This window comes from Clinocottus analis, unplaced genomic scaffold, assembly GCF_023055335.1.
Source record: "Clinocottus analis isolate CAN_PGR_092001 unplaced genomic scaffold, fCliAna1.0.p SCAF_13, whole genome shotgun sequence".
Classification (NCBI taxonomy): domain Eukaryota; kingdom Metazoa; phylum Chordata; class Actinopteri; order Perciformes; family Cottidae; genus Clinocottus; species Clinocottus analis.
In genome coordinates, this window is record NW_027175854.1 from 1,875,281 (window position 1) to 1,895,652 (window position 20,372).

The 20,372-nt window shown below is 40.1% G+C and overlaps 1 protein-coding gene across 1 annotated transcript in view; it reads right to left on the minus strand.

Moving 5' to 3' along the window:
* Positions 1 to 20,372, minus strand: part of pappaa (pregnancy-associated plasma protein A, pappalysin 1a) — an 81,835-nt gene that overhangs the window by 23,054 nt on the left and 38,409 nt on the right. The window contains exons 11-14 of the mRNA XM_068574049.1: positions 12,414 to 12,524; positions 12,019 to 12,154; positions 11,549 to 11,762; positions 3,061 to 3,235 (exon numbers count right to left, since the gene is read on the minus strand). Of these exons, the coding sequence (XP_068430150.1) occupies positions 3,061 to 3,235; positions 11,549 to 11,762; positions 12,019 to 12,154; positions 12,414 to 12,524 (636 nt within the window). The remainder of the gene's footprint in view (positions 1 to 3,060; positions 3,236 to 11,548; positions 11,763 to 12,018; positions 12,155 to 12,413; positions 12,525 to 20,372) is intronic.

Below are 20,372 nucleotides of genomic sequence, written 5' to 3' on the forward strand. Positions count from 1 at the left end.
AATAAGAACGCAACTGGCTAATGAAGGGAGACAAAACTCTGCTCCATGCTGCATGTTTCAACCTGGGTGTCTTTTTTTAAGCACTTTTGTGGCTGAGAAAATAAGGGAAGATGCAAGTTTAGAGATACACAGGGAATAGAGACAATCGGAGGTTACCTTGCTTTTGTATTTCATTTTGTTACATTTTTGTTATCGTTACATGCGATTGTCAACTATCTCATCATAGAGATGACAGCAGATGCACCCTAATAATCCAGCCTGATTGAGTAACTACTGGCCCTATGACCAATTTCTATGACTGTCTGACATAAAGCACATTCCCTTTATTAGAGTTGATCTCAACTGGATGTGGCCAGAGTTTCTTTGAAGTCTCTGTTTGTCTAAATCTATCCACAATCGAACAGTTTAGTCAGTCACAGCTGTGCAGCTGACGAGGACAAAGAAGAAACTGCTGTTCCCCACATGATCTAGCTACAAGTAAAAGTTCTACTGTACTCTCAAAACAAAGGAGATGTCAAAAATAATGGTTTGCAGTGATCGAACAATATAATCTTCAGTTTACAGTAAACGGCGCGTAGTGAGACTGTTTCTTGGTTCCAACTTACAAAAGCTTTTGGAGGGAGACTTCTGCTGCCCCTGGAGGGACACACGACTGGTAAATGCTTTTCCAGAGAATTGTTTCACTCTTTAAGGGGAAGAAAAATGGACTTAAAATGAACCAACAAGCTATAGAAAATGCTCCTGCTATAACATACATGGTGGGTTAAAAAATGACTAGATTATGATTATTCCGGCTGCACGCCTACATGTTTTGTTTTGTTACTATTCACATGTAAACTGGGCTCAATGATTGTCTTGTTCTTGATGAGTTCAACAGGATTTCGGAGCTGAGGGACAGAATTGTTGCATTTTTTGCAGAGCATCATTTATTAAAATCAAACACAAAATACTAATTTGATATTATACCAACAAAAATGACCAGATGTCTTTCAATGGAATGAATGGATGTGAAGAGTTATTTGTATCGAACAACCTTTAAATACCTTTGAACTGTCAGTTATCATTTGTGGCAAACCACAAAAACTTGATTTTCTATTCTCTCCTGCCTCCCCTTCACCCAGCTTTCTCTGTGTTTTCCTCTCTTTCCCTTTTGGAAAAGCATAATTTATAACTAAATTAATTGACATTGATGAATAGCAAAAATTGCTCACTGTCAATCAAAATCTAATGCAATTAGAAGTTTGTGCAGACTCAAGGGACAACTTCTATCATCGTGCTTTTACATACAGCATGTGCTGCATGCAGGCACACGTACAAACATGGACTTCATTCTGTGTGCAGACACAGGATGAATTATGTGTGAGTAAGGCCATTTAGTAAAAGATGGAGGAACAGCTGAACAACTTTGTGGTTCTAGAAACTTACCAATTAGGATGAGTTACAGACCATGGCCACAGCCAAGTGAAGGATGGGAGAACAAACTCATTGGTAAGGTCAGAATCCTAAAATGTCACACTTTTACGCACAGCTACCGGTAAATTACTGGGATAACCTTTCAGGGGCTGCTGGCGATTGGGAATATTTCCGTCCTGCGCCGTTCCACACATGCCAATAGCAATGCCAGCAGAGACGGGGGTGAGGGAAACGGCCAGCAGATGGCAGTAATGCTCGCCGACCGCCATAAAACTCAAGAGAAGAAGAAGATGGGGCGAGGCTATGGTCACGTGTGCGCTGCAGAAGGCGGACTACGGCAGGTGAGGTGTTTGAACAGTGTCAATGTTCTTTTAATGTATTTGATGTTCACCAAACTTGGGACACAAGTAATGTTTGAATCAGAAACAGCCACGGATTCAATTACTGGAGTCTTTGGATGGTTTGCTAACTACATGTGAAAATGTATTTTTGTCGAATGGCTTTACGTGCTTGACCCTGTATTATTCCTGCTTCTATTCACAGCACAGTTGTAAATGATAGCATATTACCTGCATACTTCCTACGATGCTGGAAATGTTCCTGAACAGTTCAGGGATAGACGTTAAGTGGGAAAGGGTTTTATGCCTTACAAACACCCCCACATACAGTTAAAAAAACAGATAAAAATATATAGATCTCTTGTTCTCTGAACCTCGGATCTCTCTGAGGAAGCATTAAATTCTTGCAGACTTCTTTACAGAGCCGCGGAGATAAATAAAGTGTTTATGTGGCCTTTACAGCAGCCTGGCTCAAAACCAAAAGGTTTACAATATGGTGTCAACTCCCCTGTTTGTTTGTTTATTTGAGGTGCACACACATCTGTGTGTATACTGTATCTGGCAATGCAGAAGCCTGTCTGTACTTACTGCACGTGTGTTGGTATCGACATGGAAGCATCAAATGTGTGCTGCTGTGAGAGTGCGGTAGCAATTTCTTCTGCCCTTTAAAAGAGACTTCAATGTGTGCAAAAATGAGCAGGGATGGAGCGAGTGAGGGAGGGAGAGGGAGCAGACACTATGCAATGATGTCATCGTCCCGGTGGAGTAGCGATACAAAGTGACTGTTTGAGGTGATGGTGCAGCATGCTCAGCAAGAGACTAAACACTATTATGCTTGTGCTTGTAAGGAATATGATTTGTGTGTGTGTGTTTGTGTGTGTGCGCGTGCGTGCATGCGTGTGTGTGTGTGTGTGTGTGTGTAGCGAGCCAACAAGAGGAGAGGGCTGTGGCGTCTCCACTCCTCGGTGCAGCACTCATCTACCTGGATATTCATGATGTCATCCTCCCGAGAGGCTTGCCGTGCCAAGCCTAGTTTTTTTTTTGCAGGTGACAAAATAAATGCAGATAGAAATGAAAGCAGAAAGAAAGTGTTTTTTGCACTTCTTTCATAGTTGTGTACTTGAGTTTGCTTCAATGCATGTTCATGTGTGCATTCACAAATGCATGTTTGCACGCATGTGCCCATATGCTGTAGATATGCGTTTGCACTTAAGCGTTTGCATGTGTACGTTTATGCATTCAATATGCTTTGTGCACTGCTCTCTGATGGCCTGTGTGTGTTTAAACATGTGTGTAGCAGAGTGTTTACCTGACTCTTGATGATGTCATCATCCTGGTGGATTTGCAGGACGTATCCAGAGTTGCAGTAGATGGTGCAGCGGTCTCCATTGTAGAAGTGGCGGCCAGCGCTACTGCACTTGAGCTCTGCATTGCGGATTAATGGTTCCTGGCAGTCAATGGCTTCGCACGAATAATGTACACAACTACAAGTGAGCGTGTGGGTGTGTGTAGGAGAGAGGGAAGGTTGTGGAATAGGAGGAGAGAGAGAGAGAAGAAAAACAACTAAAAAAACACATTTAAAGTTACAACCAACATGACATTTTGTGTATAATATAACACTGCAGACACGCAAATGTGGAAGCAATCACACATTTGCTCACAAAAATAAAAGCCATGCATTGAGTCAACCACATCCATCCATCAATGACTGCTTAACATATCAAATCAATAAACCACATGAAGAAAAGATTGCCATATTTTCTATGTGCCTAAAGGGATGTCTGCATGCATGCACGCACACACACACACACACGCACACACACACACACACGTGAGAGTGTAATTTGTGAATTAAGAGCGACAGGATAATATTATGTGCGGTCTACAATGGCAAAGTTTGACCACAGATTTATGTTGCTAGCCTGATGGAGAAGGCATTTAATGCTCTTGAAAGGCTTGGATGCCCGAGGCCCCTTTTTTCAACAGTCTGCATTCTACAGTATAGGGTTCCCTTATGAAGCCAACAGCAAAAGAGAAAGAGGGGAAGGTATGGGGGCACATAGAGCAGATGAAAGAAACATTGTTCAACTTAGTCCGGCAAGAATGGAATCTCTTGCTTCTATAATTCATTTGTTTTCCTGCAGACAGAACCTTTACATTTTCTGTGCTTTTACTCTAAATGAATTGCCACCTAAACACGGTGGAGGAGTTTGAGTAGCTCAATAATCCTGAGAGCTATGTTGTCTGGGGCATCAGCCCCTGGTGGGGGGCGGGGGGGTCCCAAAACAAACTAAGAGAGGTTAAAAAAAACCTGATGAATAGCGATTCACAGAGTGAAGTTTCCAGCATAAGGTGGCTCATAAGTGTACCTGGTACCAGAACACCTTAGGCCGGAAATCAATGATCGACTTTGTAATAGTACACTCTAAAAAAAAAAAAAAAGTTGAGTTAACTTAAAAAAGTGAGGCAACCAGCTGCAAAGCCTTTTGAGTTTACTCAACTAAGGTAATAATGAGTTGTGTCAACTTATAAGAAGTTCACTCAAAGTGCTATCTTAAGTTTGTCAAACGTAACATTACCAGTCAGACCTACTTATGTATTTAAGTTACCACTACTTGATTTGATAGTCACATCTACTCATGTACTTAAGTTCAGAACACTTAAAATATTAAGTTGGAGAAACTTGAAATTGTGTGTTCTTGTAGATTGAAACATAAATAAACATAACTTTAAATTTATTGTTGAGAAAACTTACTTCAAACTTAAAGTGTCGTTACTAAATTTCACTGCTCATTAGTTGAGTACACTCAATTCTTTGCAACGTTGCCTTCATTTAAATTAATTAAAAATGTACACCATTTTCTTTGGAAAAGTCAACAGTTAAACAAAACAAACTTCTTTAAACACAAAATGTTTATTAACAAGTAAAAATTTGTTTGCAGAACTATACAAATTCCAGGTGTGAACACTTGAACATAGACATAAAATCCAAATGGCTGCAAAAAAATAAAAAATCCAAAATCAAGGCCTTGATACAAGCTTTGGGACATTGTATATGATGGAACATATATTAAACACAGAAAGACAATGGCATTCCCTTGAAACTGGTCTGATTGAGGATGGTTTTGGTGCAGGTTGCAGTTTTATTCAGGAACATTTTTTTATTTTGTTGTAACAATAGACTGTCTAGTCAGGCCCATTGGTGGGAGGTATAAAATGGCTTAAAAACCTATCTTATCCACGCATCTATCCATCCAGTTACTGTTTAAAACTGCAATATCTTAACAAAAACTGTTAAGATGCAAAAAACAAACAAGTTAGTACAAGTTATGCTTTCTTAAGCATACACAGTACCAATGCTGATTCCAATATCAGTTTATCATTATGGGCACTGTACACTATCAACAGTGGGACATAGTTATATTGTTTTTACAATGAATGGACATAAAAAATGTATTGTCTGTAACAAGACAACTGCAACCTGAACTCTTACCCCCCTCAAAATCCAGCCAAGACCATAGGTGGGGTTTACATATGGCAGGCTACTTGAGCAAACTGTTTTTTAAGGACCGAACCCAGGCAGAGCGCTGGGTACCAAGGTTCATGAACAACTTTTGAATTACTTCGAAGGTGTACCTCATGTCCTTCGGATACTCCAGGTTGAGAACATAGATGAGTCCAAACAAAAGGGCAAATGCAGTTGGGATGTTGCATATATCATCCATGACAATTCGTTTCTCAATAATCAGGGTGATGCTTAGTCTTGTTAGACTTGAGCGGACCGTCCCAACGTCATCTTCAGTAAGTAGTCCCAGTTCAACTTCTTTCCCATAAGATTCCTTCGGGTCTGTATTCTACCCAAAAACAAGCATACAGAGACAATAATAAATATTCACCGCCTCTTAAGTTTTCATCTTTTTTTCTTCTCATTCTGTAACAATACAATTTAAAAGCCAGATTTTGAAAACTAAAATATACAACTTTCATACAAGAGTCACCTTCTACACAGTATTATAGTATTTAAATCGTCATAGTCTGTTAAATTAAATAAATTGAGCAAAAGACAGAGAAACATTTGCTCTCACGGTACAGGCTCCCTTTAATTTAATAAGAGACAAAAACCTAAACTGGAACAAATCTGCCATAAAACAATGGACATTACCATTCCAAATCTGCCAGATTCTAACCCTAAAGATTATTAGCGGCAAAGGGTGCTGATGTAAAGGTTTTTGTTTTATTTTCTCAAAAAGATTAGCTCAACAAAAGTGTACTTCAACTTTGTACTGTTCAAACTGTTCAACTTTGTTAAAAAATGTACTGACAGAATAACTTTGTAATTTAAATACTGACAAAATGTGTATATGCATCATTCTCAAAACCCATGACCAATTTGGGCTTGGAATTATAAATGTTTCCAGTAAATTTGAAGGAGAATTGCTTTTACAAAATGCATGTGATGCAGGCATTACACTCACTTGTAACTTTGATGCTACAGTAACATTGCCAGTATTGGCGATATTACATAAAATTAAAAACTATAAAAGTTACACTTATTAAAATATTTAGATGAATTAACAAAGTAACAGTGAAGTAGAAATGAGGGTTTAATTAAAGTTTGCATTAGTGTGTTCTTGCTCAATGTGCAACCTTAATGACAAATTGGTCTTACCAGACATGTCTTTAGCAAGCCGTCCAGCTTCTCCTTCACAATAAAAGGTAGACCTCGCAGAGCTGTACACTTTGTGGGCAAGGGCATCTGTCCATCTGAAAAATACAAATTGAAGATTAAAAATTTTACATAATACAAAATAAATTTGGAGTGTGACAGAAAAAAATTAAACTTGGACAACACAATATCACTAAATCCACTTATTATTTGCAGAGTTGCACTTTTAGAAACATACAAAACAGTTTGCATATAAAAGAAACAATGATGCAACTTTAACTTCAATTTAACATCAACCACAAAGTGCGCAGGCTTTATCACTGCAGTGTCTCAAGAGAGAAACGTCCATTCATGGAGCTCCAAGCTGCAGCAATACATTTACTGCTTTAAAAGTGATAGCTGATAGCTTAAAATAGTGATAGCTTAACGCAGCAAATCTCATTGTGAAAAGCACGCAACGTATTTTTCGCTGCTCTCTGTCCACTGGGTGTTCACCTGTGTGCCCGCCCGTGTCTGTGTGCATGGCGTTACAGAGAAGAGTTGTAACGCGACCATGTAGACAGGTCGGTTGATTAAAAACAAATATATTTTTGACGAAGCTCAAAATGTTTTCTAGTGCCCCTGAATGCTACGCGCGGGTAACTAAAGAGTGAACTAGAGCCTCTAGTCTAGAAGCAGTCCCGACGCCACCAACGCTAAAGTACTGCAGCAACATGTTAGCTAACCTAGCTAACACGAGCGGGTCGTTATCGTAAAATTACACATGACGTTATGAATACGTGAAAAGTAGGCTGGTGTCTGTCACGTTATAAACTTCGTAATGTTAACTTTGGCATTAAAAATCAACAGGTTATCTGACTAGCTAGTTAGCTAACGCACTGAATATACAGTCTTACCTGGTTAAGAGGTGCGGGACGTAGACGGCATTCTGCCGAAACACTTGAGCTGGCGTTGACCGGCGCGAAATTGCTCTCTCATGCGGAAGTGCGCATGCGCAGTGGTAGACGGATATTTGAATTTCTTCTTCTTCTTCTTCTTCTTCTTCTTCGTCTTCTTCTTCGTCTTCTTCTTCTTCTTCTTCTTCTTCGTCTTCTTCTTCTTCTTCTTCTTCGTCTTCTTCTTCGTCTTCTTCTTCTTCTTCTTCTTCTTCGTCTTCTTCTTCTTCTTCTTCTTCTTCTTCTTCTTCTTCTTCTTCTTCTTCTTCTTCTTCTTCTTCTTCTTCTTCTTCGTCTTCTTCTTCGTCTTCGTCTTCTTTTAAGGCAGTTGGCGGTTTTTTCTTCTCTCTCTCTTTATTGAACATGTATTGTCAACAGACATTCAGCAGTTTAAGATTAAGATGTAAAAAGTAGATGTCAATCAAATGAGATCTGAAAAACTATCGAAATATAATAAAGAAACAAAGGTATCATCAAATCAATGTATCTTAAACAGGAGCTAAAGAAAATATTTTAATATTTATTTAATTATTTAAAATATAATATTAAAGTAGTTTTAAAGGAGGCTCCGACTACTTGTCGAACATCGGATTCAGGAAGAGCAGTACGGATTCCATCCTGGAACAGTAGACCAGCGCTTTACCCTCTCAAGACTACTAAAGGGTCCTGGGAGTTTGCCCAACAAGTCGACATGTGCTTTGTGAACTTGAAGAAGGCTTTTGACCGGGCTTGTGTTTTTGTGGGGGGTGCAGAAGGACCTGTGTTTGTATCTTCTGTAATAAGTCAGACATGTTCCACTGGGGCGTTTTGCAACCAAGTGTGAAGCATCAGGGATGAGAGTTGGATCGACAGGCGGATCGGTGCGGCTGCAGCAGTAAAACAGACGCCTGGCCACCTATGATCATGAACTCTGGGTTGTGACCGAAAAAATTAGGTTGCGGAATACAAGCGGCCGAAATGAGTTTCCTCCATAGGGTGGCCGGGCTCAGCCTTTGAGATAGGGTAAGGAGTTCGGAAATCAGGAGGGATCTTAGAGTTGAGCAGCTACTAATTTGGATGCGTTCTAGATGCCTCCCATTTGGGCCTGCTGCCGCCGCGACCCGACACCTGACAAGCGGCTGAAAATGCATGAATGAATGGACATACTATGCAGCTATAGTATTCCTCAAGTATGTCCTTAATTTTTTTAATTCACTGTCACTCCCACTATAACACTAAGCGAGATGAAGAAATCAAAAGTAACATAAAATGAACTCTTCGTAATGTCCTGAGCCTATAATTAAAATGCTTATGTTGACAAATTTGGAGCTGAGCAGGTGAAGACCGTCTATGAAGCAAAAGAGCAGCAAGAGAGCAGCAGTCCCTAAAGCCTGGCTTTTTAAGGACAAACTAGGGAAGCCGAGAAGCCTCCTTTGTGGCCTTTTTGGCTTGGAACAAAATCACTTTGTGGGTTTTCTGCGAGTCACTATGGAATTTCTGACATAAATTACAATTAACAACCTGTAAAACTATCCTCTTCCTCTGCAAATGAGAAGTACAGTATACAGAAGAATTGAATAGTATGTATGAATAAAAGACAAAAACTGAACTCCAACAATTATCAAAGTTAAGTAGTAAGAAAACACGAAAAAGAAAAATGTGTAAAAAAAAAAGTGTGAGAAAAAGAAAAACATACATGTGCATGCGTTTGCAGACTAGCATGGAACATTAAACTGAGTCATCTTAATAGCTCCTGTTGTTAACAACTCAGGGAAAAGGGGATGTGGTGTTTTGTGGAGGCATAAGTATTACGGGAAATGTGCTGCTCAGCCCAGGAGAATGAGCGAGTGAAAGCGGGAGCAGGAGGCACAGAAAGGGGAGAATTCAGGAGAAAGAGATGGCAAATAGTTAGACGGAAAGGAACATGATACAAAAGTAAAGGATGAGAAGACAGCATGGGATAGCATGTGACGACGGGGAGGAGGGGAGATGTGGAAAAGCAAGGAGGGAGACTAAGAATAAGTGAACGTGAAGACAAAATGAAGGTAAAATGGGGAAGAAACATGGTAAGTGGGTCTAAAAAAAAGATGGCATAATGCAGATGATGAATTGGAGTTGATTGAAGAGAAGAAACAGATTAATGACAGAAAAAGACAAAGAGGCTGAGCCAGCATTTTTTTTTTACTGATGTTGTAAGAACAGACCTGTATAGGACTGATCAATACTATATCACAATATTCAGCTTTTAGTGTGTTCAAGTTCAAACTTCTGAAGAAAATGGGCTTGTCTGATTGACTTGCCATAATAGAAAATTAGAAATTAGATGAAGAGGGGAGAATATAAAAGAAAGAAAGAAAGTTACCGAGAACTTGGGGTGAAATAAACTTGAACGCGTGTGTGTGTGTGTGTGTGTGTGTGTGTGTGTGTGTGTGTGTGTGTGTGTGTGTGTGTGTGTGTGTGCGTGCGTGCGTGCGTGTGTATGTGTGTGTGTGTGTGTGTGTGTGTGTGTGTGTGTGTGGTAACAAACAATTTCCTGGCCGGTGCAGATACACAGCAGTTTTAATCTATTTAGGTGCTGGATGTCTCACTGGCACACAACAAAAGCCACAAACAGCTCTATCTCTCTGCACAGACCCCCAACCATCCATTCTGTGTGCATTGTGGTGTTTATTAGTGCATTTCTTGTTGAAAGGATTGCGGGAGCATCATAAGTATGAATTGTCTCATGCATGACAGTGGTGTGGAAATTGCCAAATTGTGTCTTCTTGTGCTTGTGTGGTCTGGTTTAACTATGTTTGTGAGGAGTGACCAGACAGCATATGGTTGGTAGTTCAAATTATTATGTTTACGTCTTTCAGTAGTAGTTAAAATGAAAGTTACTGGCGTCTCCAACACTTTGAATTTATAGCTAACTAGGTGTTAATTGTTATTTCTTGGTGTTGCAAGGTCTAAAAATGTCTTCATTGACATTTATAAGGGCTATTTACATACATTGTGTCTTTATTTCCTGGTTCAGATGCTGGGTTTTTAGCTGTCCCAAATTGTTTCGTAACTCAAAGAAATATGGGGAAATATCCAAATATGGAAAACTGATCTACCCTGGGCAGCACTTTTGATGCCTGATTGACACATCATTTATTTAAATAACTAGTTAAAGTTGTGAAAATAAGGACTGAAGACTTCAACACTGTGCTGAATCATGCAAACATTATTACAGGAAAAATAAGCCCAGTTTGGCAGAACTTTTCAAAGAAAAATACTATTTGTATACATTGCACACTTTGGCCGAACTCAATAGAAAACAACAAACTGAGGTTCCATCCACACTTCTACATTTCCATTTTCAAACGCATATCTTTTGCTATGTTTACACTGAGCGTCCACACTAATCCGAAGTTTTGAAGCATCGAAAACAAAGAAGTTTAGAAATGCTACTGAAAGCCGGCTGGTAAACAAGATCTACAGCAGGGCGGCGGCTCTATTGTTGGAAATTTGTGCAGCTCAGCAACAGGTCTAAATTTGTACAAATTGCCAGTGATATTATATCTGTTACCTCTCACATTTTACTCTTTTCGCTGTAGCTTTGGGCAGACCTCTAACATTAAACAGTGTCATTAATTAAACCGGCCTTTCACTGTCTCTGGCTCAAATGCGTACACACAAACACAGCTCTTTGCATCTCTTGTTTCTGTGTGTGATTGGTTTCCATTAACGTGCACTTTGTGTGTAATCTGTCCCTTTTCCAGGCGGTGCAGAAGATATTTTATCGTTGACGTTTTACCGGTGGAAGTTGCTTGACATCATCTTTTTTTTATTCAATTTTTTTTATCCATGTTTATCCGACTATAAAGCTCTTTAGGATAGATTTGTAATTTTGCGCTGTAAAAATAAACTGACTTCATAGTGAATTATAGACCTTATTTTGCCAGTCATGGAGTTGTTATATTCAGTTCATTTGGTGCCTTCAACACATTCCAGAAGAATAGTCAGAATAAACTATTAAGTATGTCATATGTATCTAGAGACTTGGAAAAGACTTTTCTTTAACTTTAAATCAAGGCGCCTGCACTTTTGAGGCGAAAGATTGTGCAAATGCTCGTCTAAACATGTGCACATAATCTTATAATTTCATATGCATGTCTTTGGTTCTGATGTGTGTCTAACATATGTAGGCCTCATGTTCACTGGTTTTCCATTTCCCTTTTTCGTGGCCTCACCTCTGGCCTGTGGGGTTGTAGATCTCATTGCTCTGGCAACCACTAATCGTGATGGGGTCGAAGGACTGGAAGGAGCGTAGGCCTACTCCGGATATGGCCACCAGGCGGGAGGCGAACATGACCAGGATAGCCTTGGTGTGGTAGAAGGCCACTGACAGGTCATGGCTCACTGGGATCACCAAAGGGTTGGTGCGGCAGCTGAGACGCCACTCACCTGTGGAGATCGAAAAGACAAAATGTGGTGAAAGTGAGGCGGGGGACGTAAAGGACAGAAGCAGAGCATCAGAGGGATAGGTCAATGTGTACTAAACCCGAAAAGTCAATTAACGTAGAAGAACAGGCTGGAAGAAGCTGAAATTCTGGTGTTGAAAGAGTGATATAGTGCTCTAATGAAGATGTGCATAAGCTGAAGAGATGGATAAGAGTGACATGAACTTGAGGGGAACTTAAGTACAGAAGACAGTTCTTACCTAGACTATGGATGCCCTCCTTGGTGTCCACCAGCTGAACAGTGATGTTACACTGTGTCTGGTCAAGGTAACCAGTCCCATCAGCAGCCAGATGTATAATCACTGCGGCTGCCACCATGGGATGAGAAAAGTGGGCCTGAATGAAGAAAAACAAAACATATAAATGTCGGTATACATTTTAGATAACTACTGTGTCCGCTCTCGACTACATTTTTGTTGTATATGTCGTTGAGATATACATATATTTAGTCATGCTTCATGCATCTTATCACCTTCTAACGTGGCATCAATATCAATTGACGTTAAGTATACGCATGAGGTAGCTCATAAGTGTATTCTCTTCCCATGACAGAACCCTGCACCAAAAAGCATCCTTCTTTTCAGAAAGGTCTTACCTTGAGCCAATAGTTGGGATATCCCCGGGTTGACTTATGAGCCTCACGACAGGGGAACCATGCATACTGGGACACTCCATCTGATAGATCAAACACCTTGGACTGACATGTCTAGGGAAACATAAGGGAATAAAGAAGGATATTAGGTCATTGTGTTTACATCATTCTAACTTGGTTTCAGTTAGTAGGTTCACAGATTTTGTCATATAAGAAATACATTGAAGATAATTTTTTTTTGACTCATTGCAATGAGGCACTCAAAGTTAAAGACAATTCAAAAAGTAGTAGCCTCTATAGATAACAAGCTTTGAACAACATTGTAAAAAGCAATAATTAACTTCTAAAACTTTTTTAAAAAATACAGATACTTAAAAAACAGACACTTTTCCCATAGCTGTGAGCTGTTTGTTTGGGCTGAGATACATGCATTCTGTGGAGTACTGTTTGTTTGTGTCTTGTCAACAAACCAGGCAACCTGTCCCTCACTTCCTCTTCCCTTCTCCTCACTAGTCTCTGATGTTTTTTTGTGCACTCACCTTGTGCTGGCTTTTTAAACCCTGTCATGCCACACCTGCCCACTAGAAGCCCTCAAAGAGTTATGTCATGATTCCTTGCAGCACCTGAATCAGTCACGTGAATTTAATTAGAATCGAATCCCTTTAGATTCAGATTTTGAGTGATAATTTTGATATTTTTCACACAAAAAAATTCATCGTGGATATAAAGATTAGCAAATACAATTATGAAATAGTGTACATTGAAAGCAGCCTGTGTAATTGTACAAAAACTTAAAAAAAGATGTAATGATAGTTTTGTTAGAAGTAACAATCTGACATTTTAATCTGACAAAAGTTAGATAATATAATAATAATATAATAATATATTAATATATCATAAATTGCAATCAAACTGTCAAGATTGCATTTGAAGTCAACTATGGCTCGCATAATATGTATTCACAGACGCAGTTCAATGTGCTAATAGTGTCAGTCACTCAATTTGACCAGAGATCTGTTTTATTGAATAAAAAAGTTGAGATTTGTGAGTTATGATATTGACATCGATAAGTCAAGTAGAAATACCACAGGTATAACCTGACCCAGCAGATGGTTTGTTACACAGAACCATCTGGGAAGCCGTCAATAAAAACTGTTTGGAAAGCACTTTACCAAAATATATGTGGCAGGTGATTGGAAGAAACATCTGTCAATCAAACTCTTTCAGAAACAATTCTAAGGGAAAGCAAAAGCATCCTTCCGATTGAGAAAAGCCTTTACTGGCGTTCTTTGCTCTTCTTTCAATGAAGATACACCCTCCACTTCTGATATAACTGATGCTATTGCAGCATCTACGTTTGCCTCTGCGGGAGCCGCCATTGTTGTTCTGAACAAACACTCTCCTCTTTGTGTCATCTCATCTTAGCCCATAGCTGCCAGTAGCTCCTCACAGGACGCTCTGGCTAACTGGACATAAACGCATTACCTCGGGCCTGAAAAGATTGATATTTGTGATTTTCACGTGATCTCGTGATTTTGTGAGAATCCAGCTACATTTCATTTCGCTAATGCTTTTATCCAAAGCGACTTACAATAAGTGCATTCAACCGTGAGCACAAACTCAGAACAACACAAATCAGGAAAGTGCCATTTCTCAAATGAAGTAAAACTACAAAGTGCTATCAGTAAGAGACATTTAAGCACGACTAAAATGCTACTACTGCGCTAGCTTCCTTATTTAAGGTGTTTTTTAGTTTGCAACGGAAGATGTAGACACTTTCTAATGTCCTGATGTCAATGAGAAGCTTATGTCACCATCGAGGAGCGGGGACAGCAAACAGTCGTGACTTTGTTGAGTGTCGCGCAAGGTGAGCTCAGTGTTGGTGACGGTTGTTCAACCTCTCACTTCGCCCCTTGTTACCGTGGCTTTGTGGCCATAGAGAAGAAAACAGAATCCCCTGTAGGATTCGTGTCCCACGCATTGTCACCTCATTGGCTACGATAAGATGGGGTTTGACAAGGTAGGGTGAAAAACATGTGGGATGTGGGGAATACAGGGTGATGTGATTCGTCATTGCGATTGAAAAGAAGGAAAAGCATCAGAAAGACAGAAAACAGTACATAGACACATCGGTAAAAGACTATTGGGCAGTAAATAACACAGGCAAAGGGGAGCGAGGGCACATGCCCAAGGACGGTGAGTTTCCCCCACTGCCCTGAGCAGGTGAAATGAGACACCAGTAACATGAGAGTTTTGCTAGAGAGGCTAGATCCTGTCACCGTGGAAAACTGGCCAGACCAGCTATCTGTCTATATATCTGTCCCCTGAATCTGATGACATTACCTTTCTGCTCAGAGATGAAGTGGCATAAATGAGAAATGCAGGTGACAAACACCTGAGATCGGTCGTTATGGGACTTTGACCCAGCTTGAGTACAGCTGTGTTGATCTCCATTGTGCGTGTATTTTGCTGAAAGTAAATGAAATAATCCATGTTGATGGGTTTCTAGTCCACCGACTGGAGGCTGCTAATGATTTGGAGTCAAGAGGAGCTGGTTTCCATTGCAACCACTTCTGGTGAAGGTGAAAATACCTTTTCCACTTGCAATTGATGTCGTACTCACGTAAACACAGGTGGCACTAGCTACACCTTCCTACACACCCCTCCTCCTTTCTCTATCATCTCCTGGTGTGTTTTTCTCACAACCAACTGACAAACATACACTGCTTGGCTTGCCAAAGCCCCTGCACTCGAGCAAACACCTCTGTAAAGTATCACACCAGTAGGAGGCAATTCACAAGTCTCCCATGACTCATTACACTTCCCCAACCCCCTCCCCAGCGATGGCAGGAGTTAAAGCACTCTAAATAGAATTGCCATTGATTTTAATTAGACACTAAAAGAGGGGGGTGGGTAGTGATGGTAATACTGTTTTACACCCCATCCAAGAGTCAACCAAGCAGGACTTTAGTTTCACACATTCTGATATTATTCATTCACCCATCCATCCATTCATATCCACTTTTCCTTTTCAGGGTAAGAAAAAAAAGGGGCCTGCGCCAGCACCCATTGGGTGATAGGTTGGGTGCATCCTGGATGCCAGTCTTTTATAGGCCTGACACATAGAGACAGGCAATTTACACTATCTCACTCACTTTTACACCTCGGGGCAAATTAGAGTCACCAATTAACCAAAACCTTGGACTGGGGAAGGAGATTGGATCACCCGGTGGAATCCCACTCTCGCACGGGAAGAACAGGCAAAGAGTCAGGCTTTCACGTTTTATTTTCTATGAAAGCACAAGATTTAATTGTGCTTTTAATCTTTTGGCAGCGTGTGATCTTATTTGTCAACATTAAGCTATAGATTTCAGTGAAATTGATAAATCTAGCTAAACTTTTTTCATCAAGATGCTCCGTCTACGACGTGCATCAGTGTCAATCCAACCTAATTCACCTTCCTTCCTGTTCAAATAAAAACACTCTTCAAGGCTTTTTTCCCATGCTGTTGTTGTGGAGATATTCCAGTAAAGACATGCATTACACTGACTTATGCTAAGTAAACAAAACAATGTGTGTTTAATAAGCAATCTAATAAATGCTTTCATAAGCATAACATAATAACAAGAACCAAGCTAATTATAAATCTGACAAACCACACTACTTTGCAGATGAGTATGAGTCTGAGATTACAGAAATTCATAACTTTAAATTGCAAAAAAATCATTACACATTATCACTTTTTTTTAAATTTAGTAAAATAAAAAAATGCATTTTAGATCCAGTCGGTTCTTTTGGAAGTGGCAAACTCTCTCCTAGTTAAAAACAGATTCCAGACTGCTGGAGATCATGGCTACACATCCATGTATCTTATTTCTACTACACTCAGGTGTTAATCAAGGACTGGGATGAATGCATTCCTCGCAGCAAGTCCCCAAGGATGGCAAAAGGCCTGTGCATTGAGTAATGAAGTGAGGAGAGAGGAATGGAGCCCAGCATATTTTAAGCACTCACTTTGTCACAGGTTGGAAAACACAACCTGATAATTTTACACATAATGTGTAAGGTCAACAATTATCAATTCACAAAGGCTGCTTCAAGCAACTAAGCAACTAAGGACACACACAGCATATGAGAGTGAAACAAAGATCTGCACAAAACATCCCAGTATTATCATCGCATAAACTTGTTCTCTGTATGTCGTTGGCTTGTCTTTTTTTCAGCCCCTTTTATTAATCTGTCTCCAAAACAGTGTGATTACAAATGTAACTTTCACAGCAAGTATATCAGCTGAATCCAATAAGAACAAATACAAAACAGATGCAAGTTACTCTATTGATCAATGACCACGTCCTTTAATATTAGAACTATTTAATCACAAAAGAATAGTTGGAGGACAAAGTAATTGACATCAAAGACATTATTTATTATACCTTGTAAGAAGTGGTATTCAGAGCACACAAAGATTTACTGCATGACAAGAAAGATTACAAAGTGTTGCATTTGCATGTGTCTGAATGTAAGAAATAAGGCCAATATAATCATGATCATATACCTCGTCTACGTGTTTCCAGAGGATTTCGAACGCATTGAATTACTTTTTGGCATGGCCACCAGAAAAACAATGCCGACGTCGTGAACACAAACGTGCATTTTAAATTGCCAACTATTTAGACTTCGGGCCAAGAGCTAGCGAGTATAGCGCTCACGTGCACTGATGTGCACGAGCATGCAGGTGTTACTAAAGCGCAGAGAAGCTCGGATAACAACATGCAAGGAGGGAGCGTGACTTCACTCTGCTCAGGTAGATATTACTCCACTACATCTCTACACAGATTATTTTTTTCCTGCTTTATTAACGCTCTGAATATCATATTGATAACCTTTGTATGTATTGTACAGCAAAGAGAAAAACATCTTTAATCTGTTATACCTGTAAAATATATCACCTGACAGCTGACCCACAAACGGATTGCTTGATTATCACTAAAATATCACAGCAGGAACTTTAAAATTGCAAATCAAAACAAGTCTCTTAGTTGGGAAAAGTAATAGAAAGGCATGACAAGTATGTTGTTTATGAGGTAAATATGGATAAATGACACGCAAAGCCAATGTTGTAATGCTTATAATGTGTGACATGTTTTCAAGAAATTTGTTTCTAATGTGCAAGGAGGCAAATGGAAGGCCTATTTAGTAAAATAACAAAACTGAAATGATTAGACTACTTTTTATAGCCTGTACCACCCCTGCTTATTGTAAACACATGTCTCCCTTGTTCTGATTCATAACAAGGATGTAACACTCTCAGGACTACGTCAAATGTTGAGATCTTTTTGGAACAAAACAAACTTCTTGCCATGAGTTCAACTTCTTAACTTAAAAACACACACACACACAGAGAAGACACACACACTCGCACACACGATCACACACACAATCACACGTGGTCTTAATTTGTACCAGCTGGCCAGTCAGACGGGCAGAAAACAGCCAATCCCTGGTCTGTAGACACAAACTGGTGTTTGTAAATCACCACCTCAGATAAAAGGAGAGCTAAGTGTCACGAGCCAAGGGGAAACCGGATAAAGTTGAGGAGAAAGCGAGCGCAAACGTCAGCCTCATTAGCCTGAAAATATGTCTGTACTGTAAAAACATTTATGAAGCGCATAAAGTAAAACATAAACTTTTAAAGGGGAGAATTGGAAAGTGGCGCTTTAAATGAAGACAGAGTAATGACAATAATAATGCCTGTAATGGCATAATGGACCACAGTCTTTCGCATTGTGATGGAGATCTAGCACCAGGGTCAAGTTAGATCACCTCTACTGGGCACATATCCATGTACGAACGTATACACAGACTGAAGTACAAACATACACACATGCTCCGTCCTCCTCGGCTCCAATACTGATGTCAAAGCTTCCCGATTGTCAAAATGTCTCATCTTGGGTTGAAATCAATAAACCCCACAGACACATACACAAACATGGGCCACATGTTCACGGAAGACTATTGAGGCCCTCAAACATTTAAGAGGCCCTACAAAGATCCTCTCTGTATCATTAGAGGAGCACAGGAGCTTGAGAAGGATCTCAGCTCTACTCAGGATGTTTCTGACACGCTGTACGCTGGTCTCTTTACTCAACACAAAGAAGAGAGAGATCATGTTTCACACTGCCAGGTCCTCTTATAATAAAGCCATGCCACACCTAATAGGGTCAATAATTGACTATTTGCTGTCATACATTAACTTGCATATATTTCTGTTTTCAATGTTTAGATGAATCACTTGTGGTATTAATACATGACCTCAGTCAGAAAAAAAAACTTTTGTTTTCATCTGTAGGTTTTGGTATCCAGCATAAAGCTGAAATGATATGATAATTTGGCAATGTATTGATGAGTTGTGAATTGGTAATCATGAGAGACATCTAAGCACAGACATGAGGACACAATATGACAACATTTTGCATCCAATTGCTTTATTTGACTCAGTGTGAGTGTTACACCAAAACCATACCTGCTGAGAGTTTATTGTTTTGATCCTCTTTGAGGTCATGCAATGACTTAGGTACATTTTATTTAATGTATTCTGGGGATATGGAAACGTTGGACCCATGCAAATATTTGTTTTTCTCCAAAATAGTATTCATCCCATCATGGCACTTCCGAAAATGTTTATTCCCAACAAAGGGTATTTATTTTTCCTCCATGTCTCTTTGTGAAATGCACACACACTGTATATGAATTTGAAGCCTGAGCATGGAAAGCGGTAGTGAGCATCTGTGAGGCATTTGTGGAGAAAAAAGGGCAACAGAGAGAAACTAGTATGAGTTTCCAAGCACCATCCCATGGTTTACTGGAATGCTGGTGAGAGCCTGGTGCGTGAGGTAATGTCCTGTCACCCAGCCCCACCCATACCCACTGAAGCTCACCATCTCATTGGCCGAGGGCTAATGATGGGCCACTTCCACAGCCTACTGAGAATGGGGCTGTAAAAGTTTGTGAGTGGGCGCAATTAAGCAGTTTACCTATCCCACTCTCATCAGGGCAGACATGGGTAGTGACTGGGTGGTAGGGAACACGGACCACAAACTCATGTATAGGGATTGGTGAGCGTTCAGTGCCAGCAAGTTGAAAACAGATGGGTCTGCGGAGAACATAAATGTCCCTCAGTCAGTGGCCCCCTATGCTCCATAAAACAGGGCCAAAACCCCTGCATATTAACAGCATGAAAATGTTATGCGGGGTCATCAGTGCCATGAAACAAATACACCTCGCAATGAGGTTTGCACATGGCAGAACCACAATAATAATTGAAACGGGGGAAAGTAAAAGGGAAAAAGGAACGCCATCCCAGAGGTTTTCTTTTTAATGTTACAACACGCTTATGTCACTGGCACCGTGCCTGACGAGGGTTGTGTGGTTTAAGGGGAATGTTGGTGGGAGAAACAGCGCCAGAGGAGCTGGCCTTCCTGTGCTGCTGAAAGCAACAGCTCGGCTACTGTACCAGCTTTTATTTTGTGGGCTTGTGCGTGTGTGTGTGTGTGTGTGTGTGTTTCAGCTTGTACGACAGTATGTGCAGCATGTTGTCCCTTTGAGTTTGTGTTTGGATCCAGAGGGAAAGGAAGATGTGTAATTGTGTATGTTTGCTCAGCAGTAGGCCCTATACACTGTATGCATGTATCCCCCCACAGAAGTGCACACTGCCTGCTTTTTGGGACCTGGGACAGATCTGCGCCAGCTGTTGTTTCCTCGCTTTTACCGATCAGAATAATAAAACAATGTGTCTCTTTTCCCTCTGAAGAATGACTCAACTTAAGATGACTGTGGCTATTTAATTCAGACCTCATGCACATATGTTTGTTTTACATCTGAAGATGGGTGAACTTCATATATAGGCAATTTCTTGCAGCGTGAGAGGACTAAAATGTTATCCCTTCTGTTGCTTATGTATAA